This window comes from Actinia tenebrosa, unplaced genomic scaffold (genome assembly GCF_029948245.1).
Source record: "Actinia tenebrosa isolate PJP-AT-01 unplaced genomic scaffold, QUT_ActTen_1.0 PGA_scaffold15__27_contigs__length_11533743, whole genome shotgun sequence".
NCBI lineage: Eukaryota > Metazoa > Cnidaria > Anthozoa > Actiniaria > Actiniidae > Actinia > Actinia tenebrosa.
In genome coordinates, this window is record NW_028292575.1 from 82,501 (window position 1) to 90,190 (window position 7,690).

The following is a 7,690-nucleotide window of genomic DNA, read 5'->3' on the forward strand; positions in this document are numbered from 1 at the left end:
GCTTATCGTTAATAGCTACACCTTTACTTTATGTTACAAGTAAATACGACAGGAATCAATGGCTGTTACCTTGAAATTGATGGGGGGTGGGGGATTCTTGGGTTCTATTCTGACGACGCTTGATTCAACTTTTGGAGGAGGACGAAAATTATTTTTACCAACCTGAAAAGAAGTAAACCAGTCACTATTAACCTGTGTTTCCAAGTTGGCACACTAAATTGATACATATTATCTCTAACCTTCATTAAATGGTCAACCCTTGCTAGTAACTGTGTATTGATTGACAGTCGGCAGTATAACTTATCGCCAGGTTTTGCAATAAGTCTTTGTGCAAATTCTCTTTGGAACATCAAAACAGCACATCTGTAATGTAAACAGTACATGTATGTTTGACAATTATTCGCCGAAGGTGAAGTGATTATCGGTGGAATATTCGTACCAAGCCGCAGGTCCTAGAGCGGCGAGGTAAATATTCACCATAATCACTGAGTCTGAGGGGAATAATTGCTCTAGTATAATTTTAGACTTTCAAGAATATTAGAGAAAAGTCGAAATTTAAGATTAAAAAAATGTTTTAGCATTAATCAGGAAAACTTTGGAAAACCTCATAATCACCGTTCCAGCGGTGATTATCGTCTCAGAATCACAGGTTGCTCGACCAATCACAGATCAAGAAACTCTATATTCAAGTCTAAAATTATACTAATTTTAAAAAAATGCATTAATAATTCATGAAGGAAACACAATAGAAATCATGACCATGAAGGAGGTTTTATATCTGATATAGATTCGTCTTCATTTGCATAAACTTTAACTTGGATTTTCTCTATCAAACTTGGTTCATTTCGTAAAGAATTCGGTACAGTATGAGAACATATGGCTACGCCTCGTGTTTTAGACCCGATAAAACACTCCTGCTCGTTTATTAAACAGTACATGTATATATATTTATCAAACTCATGAATAATTCATGAGAAAAACACATCAGAAATCACGACCATGAAGAGTGTTGTAAATCTGATACAAAACTGTGTTCATTTGCATAAACTTTAAGTTGGATTTTCTTGGCCAAATTCACTTTAATTTTGAAAATTTTAGTGAAACACAAACGAACTAACCTAGACGTTTGATAAGTCATATACAGTATTCGTGTCCGTGTTGTATCAGATATACTATCACTCGGCTATGCCTCGTGGTTGTATATCTGATACAACACAGCCACTCATACTGTATATATTACATAATGTATTATACAATCAAAGTTCTTTTTTTTCCTGGAATACCTGAAGAATGGTCTGTGTAATAGGAGTTTGAATACAAAAGGAGAAGAAATCTGCAATGATCAAAAAAAGAGATATTAGAAAAGCCTTGTGAATTTGATTAACTAGTGTTACTGAAGATTATCAACTTTGGTCCAAAGATCAAACAATCAACCATTTATATGGGCTACTGATCAACACTCAGCTACTAGAATGGCCAACTTTGGAATAGCAATCATAGCTACTATATACTAGACACTACACATAATCATGGAGAAACTACATGTATAGTTAAATTGAATCACCATAATTCAACCACATTTTTTCAAAAAGTATATGTACATATTATTACTTTGGTATGTGTTTTTCCCTGTCTCCAAACTCACCTGGTATGGCAGATTTGCTACACAGACATCAAAGAATGGAAGATCTGTTTTCAGGACATCACCCACCATCACACTAAGCTTACTTGCTTGTGGTCTGAAAACAGATGACAAAAACTAAGGTCAGTGAGAAAAAGACGTAATTGAGGAAGTAGCAGAATTATTTCATATTGCGCACAGCAGTTCCAGAAATTATCCATACCTCCCCCACGGAGGAATTTCATTTTCTAAGACCCTACCTACCAATTTTCTTCCATACAAACTCTGTAATTTTGCTCTTTTCTGACCCCCCCTCCTCCCTACCCCTTGGAAATTCCAAATTCCTCTGTGGGGAGGGCATAGATAATCTCTGGAACCACACATACATTGTTTATATCAACTTACGTTCCTTGTACTCTTTTCTGTAATTCAGCAACCATACGAGGATCCAATTCACAAGCTATAACCTTTGAGCAAAGAATCAATTAAAGTATTGTTAAAGGAGCAATAATTGTTAACCAACAGATATAGTTTATCCATGTTGTACCTTTTTTGTTGCCTCTAATAATTTGACAGTCAAGTTACCGGTGCCTGGACCAATCTCAAGTACTGTGTCAGTAGATCTCAAACCAGTCTGAAATAACACAAACCCGAAATGCTTTTTTAGTAACTACTATGTAATTATTTACCAAACATACAACTCTGAATTAATGATAAATCGTAAATTGTCTTTCACTACATGATAAATTCTTACGTTTTTTACATGCTCACCTTTTCTACAAGACTTGTTATGATCAAAGGATTTTTTAGTATATGCTGTCCATGTTCAGTTTGAAATCGTAGACCTATAATTGAACACTGAAATCTCAAAAAGAGAGCCACAAAATCTACACTTTTTCACAAAGAAAAGCTTTAAAAATTAACCTCATCCTACCTTGTTGATATGGCTGGCTTTCTGTATGCTTTCTAGACTTCTTCTCTGCCTTTAATTTGGGCATTTTGAGTTAAAATAAGATCGATAAACACGAAAAATCCTTCGAGTTTGAGTTTCGTCGCAATGTTTACCACGTGTACCAGGCGTTCCTCGTACGACCGTGAGAGACTAGTACTCCTAGAATCACCGCTGACCTCATAAATAATATATCGCAGGCTCTTTCTTCCATTCAACTTCACAGATTGTTCCAAAATGTCTTTAAAAGATGTACTAAATTAGTAGATAATGAAAAGATGGTTGGATAAGTGGAATAGCTACAAGTACAGATTTGTTCCATGGATTACATTTAACCTGAAAAACAGGTGTGCACTTTTACTTGGTTTGATTTCTATAATTTCAAAGTGTTTGTTAAGTTTTTTATATATTTTTTATTTTATGTACTGTAGGACAGTAAGAGAGGTACCGAATGCATCAGAAGACAATATCATACCAGAAAACACATTACAACAGCTGTTATTAGGTGTGATAACTGCACTAAACGAGAACGAGGCTAAACATGACACTAATAAACATAACACACAGGATACAGCTTTGGAAGTAATGAATAAAGTACTTGGATACAAGACACAGAGGAAGCCAAGTCTACTGTCAGGAGGGGGAGAAGGGTTATTTGTCACCCAAGGGGTAGTCCCCAGGGGAAGTCTTGTTGCTCTTTACCCTGGCACAGTCTACTGGCCTTATGAACCAATCTTCTTTCAGTCCATTGCTAATCACTTTGTGTTCCGATGTATTGATGGCCTTCTTATCGATGGAAATGATCGTGGAATATCGAAATCTATTTTCAGGTAACTTATGAGAGATTCTTATGTCGCTTGGGCTACCCATAGTGCCAATGCCAGACTAATATGCATTGCATACAATATGAGAGATTCTTAATGTGGCTTGGGCTACCCATAGTGCCAATGCCAGACTAGTATGCAATTAGCCTGCATGCTTAGTTAGTTCAGCTGCACGCAGGCTAGTATGCAGTGCATACAATATAATTTTTTATCCAAACCTTGGGCTTTCTTGAGGGAGCTTTTCTCATTACTTTTCACTACTTTACACGATAGTGAGAGGGAAAAAATGAGAGTTTCTCTCTTTCCATTGAAATTCTTCCCATTCCATCTTCATTGCCACAGGTAACCCACCCTTAGTTTTCTCTTGCCTCCAAGTGCAGGTTTGCAGGGATTTAGATCATATGAAAGTAGCAGAGCTCATATAGATTCCTTTTTTGCTTTGGTGAAGGAAGTGGGAAGAGATGCCCAAAGTGTGGGGGGAGGGGGGGGGGGAATGTCATAGGTACCCATGATTTCCAGGGATGATCTTTTTATCTTGTTGTATATCCATAGGTCCAGTGGATTACGTGACCAATTAGGGCCATATGTGCCCTGCGATCTCTCCTGGTTGGATGGTACATTTCATAATCCATTAGCTGTTGGACAGTATGCTAACAATGCCTCCAAGAGGCACCCTGCTAATGTTGCGTATCAAGAACTCGATATAGTCATTAAGACTGTGCCTATCAACTTACTGAAGTATATACCTAATGTGTGGTATGGTGCAGATAACATTGGGAGAGACAATGCATTTATAAGAACTGTTGCACTTGTTTCAACCAGAGAGATAAACGAAGGAGAAGAAGTATTGTCTTCATACTTTACAGTAATACACTAATATTGCTACTGTATTTAGATACTGTATTTGTTCTTAGAAGGGATAGGGATTGTTCTCTTTGAACCAGGCTTAGCACAAAGGCAACTGCCCACAATTTTCACTTCATTGAAGGAAAAGATAAATATAGAGACAAGTCACAATGAGCAGATAAACTGCTACTACAAGTTATATAAATACCAATATAAAAGTCTTATTTTTATAGGATGGTAAAATAGTAATTTTGTAAATAGTATGAGGTGCAGTTGCATCAGCACATTAAACCACTAAGGCACTAAATGCATAACGGTTGGTTCTAAATGCTTATTTTATGATATAATACTAAGCTAGAGTAACATTATTTTGTGCATGTTCATGATGAGTCAGAGCTAGGTGTTATGGAAGAGATTCCTTCAAAATAATCTTTATGTTGAAACTTGAGTACCTGAAAAAAAAAAAAAAAAAAAAATCAAAAATCAAAAAAAACTGTAAATCTAAGAAAATTTTTAAAATTTGCATGGAATTTTCTTCAAATGTCTAGGGGCAGATCCAGGATTTTTCCTAGGGAGGGGTGGGGGGTGTACCATAGAGGATTTTTGTTGAAGGAGGGTGTGCTCCCTTTGCTTACAAACTCAAACATCAATAAAGCAGTAGATATCAGCTAGCTCATCTGGGGGGTGGGGAGGGGGGGGCGCACTCCTCCTGTACTCCTCCTCTAGATCTACCCCTGTCTTTTTACCTCATTTCCCCAACTTGTCCATCTTGGTGTTAGATTTCTTGCAAACATTTCTAAAAATCTTCCTTCCTTATCGATGTAGTCTCCTAGAACATCTTGAAAGACATTGAACATGAAAAAAAAAATTGTCATATAAATTGATCTTAAAAAATCTGAGTTTAATTTATTTGGGCATTAGAATCAATTCGCCATAGCCCACCCCTATCAATGCCCCCATATAATTTTCTATTTGTCACGTCAAGATATGCTTACCAGAAAGGGGTGGTTTTCTTGAATGAATTTGACAGGGAACACTACAGATAACCATGTGGTTAGGAATTGATTTTAAGCCATTTTGTTCTTTGCAATTCACCATTTCTCTGCATTCCTTTTCATCTGTAAAAACCAAAGCGTCTGTCGTATCTGTGGTTTTGGGATCCGATAAGCATGATACAGCCAGATTGGCATCAGAACTTTTAGTTGATTTGAATCTTCCTATTATTAAAGTTTCATAAGGCTTTTTGTGTGGAGAGTCAAGATCAATAACAAATTCTCCTGTTTTTGTCACCTTAGAAATAAAAAAATATATACATCCGTTAATATTGGGTAGCTTGTGGTATGATAAAGCACAGGAAACCCATGCTGAATGACTATGGACATGTTTTTACTGTACCTTGACCCAGTACCACTCAGCCAGTAGCTCAACACCCCAGTGTGGTAGAAGCTCTTCTCGAGTGAATCTGATATATTTTGGTTTATTGGTGACCCATACTACCACAAGTGCATTATGGGAAAGTACCAGGGGTACTGGAAGGGACTTGATCTGCCATAATGACATGAATGAGTACCTGAAGATAGAATGAAATGAGAAAAGATTACACAGTTGCATTTAACATGCAAAATGAATAAATTTCCAATAAATAAATGAATGAGTGGGAGAGAGGGAGGGCAGGGCTTAAAATAATGGCTTGTCATTTGAAAAGTCCAGTCAGAAATGGAACTTGTACCATTATATATTTGCCTTGCTGGTCATTTTGACCATAGAATTCAGCCAGAAAGGAGGTATATTGATCATTAACCAGTAACTGACCAGCCATTACTGTATTTTAAGCCCTGGAAGGAGAAAGAAAGAATGTACATCTTACTTGCTCGTTCTCTTGGCAGACTTGTTGTACCAAGGTGGATCAATAACTAACACATCAAATGAACCTTTGGATTTGGCTAAAAACATATATAAAACAAATATCTTAATACAAGACATACAGCCTGTAATACTTTGTCTAACCAATTGATTACTAATATATTGTGTCTTGTATGCAAGGGCTTTGAAAAATGCATGTCTTACATTAATACATCAATTATGTACCATTATCCACCAGTGGCTGTAGACTAGAGGCATCTGATATCAAATAGGTAGTTTCTGGGGGTAAAATGTGCCATCCATCTTGCAGGAAGACTAGGGAAGGAGAAGTACTTGAATGCTGAATAATTTCACCATCTATATATCTGCTTTCTTTCCCTAAGAGAGAAAAAAATTTGTTTTTGCCCATTCTTAAAAGGTAAAAAGTTTAAAGACTCATGAATAGCCCACTTCCGAGATATGCTTTGCTTGTCACGCACAAAGGTTTGACTGAGCGTTTAGCACATAGCCTTACTGAAATCTTTGTGCGTGACAAGCAAAACATATCTTGGAAGTGGGCTATTGCATTAACAAATTCATACCTTTGCATGTTGCTTTATTAACAGCAATGTTTTCATTTTTAGCATTTGTAGCTACAGAGGTTTCTTGAAAAAGGATGGAGTTTTTCTTTCTTACGAAGTATCCAGCCTTTCTTCCAAGACATGTAAGGGTTCTAGTTGCTGTTGCTATGATGTCTCTTATCTGTGAGTATGATCAAGTACATGTAGTTAAATTATATAGTTGAATCCCCTCAAACTGTCAAGGAATCTTCTGAACATTCATCATTTGAATAAAAGATGCAAGTACAGGTAACTCAATTACTTGTACTTATTCATATCTCAAAAATGAAGCCTTATTTTTTTATGAATGAAACAAAAAGTCTTTTATTTTATTTAGGTTACCTTCTGATGATGCTCAAAGCCTTCAATTTCACCTTCATTTAGTTCCGAAGTTCGTGTCCTCTTACGCTGTAACGAAGAAAACAGCTATAGGTCATGTAATTCAAATCCTTCTCTTACCTTCAGACTAACCTTTCGTTTACTGCAAGTGTCTTCTTCATCGTCTTCATGTTTTGTAGTGATGTATGGCGTCCATAGCTCAAATATATCTCTTCTGCATTGATAGTTTAAAGGTTTGACGTCTCGTGTAATGGCCACTGCATGATCGACTAAGAAACCATACTCATTGCTTTCTATAACCGCCACTTTGAATTAAAATTTTGAAGAAATTATGAGAAAAAACTACAAGAAGCAAACTGCACAAGTAAATGTTGATATCAACCAGGCGTTCCTTACTTGAGGTTTGCAATGCAATATGGGATTTTTGGTTCGCGCGCTGGCGGGCATGCAAAACTCATTAGGCAGATTAAGATTCCCGTTTTTCCTTCCCGCAAACGGCAAACGTGACCACGTTTTCATCGTTTCCCTACATTTCACTTTACCTTTTGCAAACCTTCTCACCAAAGACAAGTATTCTTTTGTTTATCTACTACTTGGAGATGTTTGCGATTCCTATTCAATATTGTAAAGAACTTTTTACTGGTCAACT

At 36.6% G+C, this 7,690-nt stretch overlaps 3 protein-coding genes across 3 annotated transcripts in view; 1 reads left to right on the top strand and 2 right to left on the bottom strand.

Moving 5' to 3' along the window:
• The window catches only part of LOC116301707 (dimethyladenosine transferase), a 5,600-nt gene extending 2,901 nt beyond the window's left edge, over positions 1-2,699 (bottom strand). The window contains exons 1-8 of the mRNA XM_031710809.1: positions 2,556-2,699; positions 2,393-2,466; positions 2,169-2,255; positions 2,027-2,088; positions 1,646-1,739; positions 1,284-1,333; positions 240-363; positions 70-162 (exon numbers count right to left, since the gene is read on the bottom strand). Coding sequence (XP_031566669.1) covers positions 70-162; positions 240-363; positions 1,284-1,333; positions 1,646-1,739; positions 2,027-2,088; positions 2,169-2,255; positions 2,393-2,466; positions 2,556-2,619 — 648 coding nt within the window. The 5' untranslated portion in view covers positions 2,620-2,699. The remainder of the gene's footprint in view (positions 1-69; positions 163-239; positions 364-1,283; positions 1,334-1,645; positions 1,740-2,026; positions 2,089-2,168; positions 2,256-2,392; positions 2,467-2,555) is intronic.
• A 64-nt stretch (positions 2,700-2,763) lies between these two features.
• On the top strand, positions 2,764-4,554 carry LOC116301708 (SET domain-containing protein 9-like). Its single transcript, XM_031710810.2, has 3 exons — positions 2,764-2,917; positions 3,002-3,400; positions 3,947-4,554. The coding sequence occupies exons 1-3, from the start codon at positions 2,841-2,843 to the stop codon at positions 4,269-4,271; spliced, it is 801 nt and encodes a 266-aa protein (XP_031566670.1). The 5' UTR covers positions 2,764-2,840; the 3' UTR covers positions 4,272-4,554.
• LOC116301709 (N(6)-adenine-specific methyltransferase METTL4) lies at positions 4,454-7,353 on the bottom strand (the record flags this gene model as incomplete). The annotated part of the gene is made up of 9 exons (XM_031710811.2): positions 4,454-4,692; positions 4,987-5,078; positions 5,236-5,530; positions 5,636-5,810; positions 6,108-6,183; positions 6,329-6,481; positions 6,685-6,844; positions 7,045-7,110; positions 7,174-7,353. Coding segments are annotated over 9 exons (1,269 nt in total), but the record flags the coding sequence as incomplete, so codon positions are not given.
• Between the last annotated feature and the right edge of the window lie 337 nt (positions 7,354-7,690).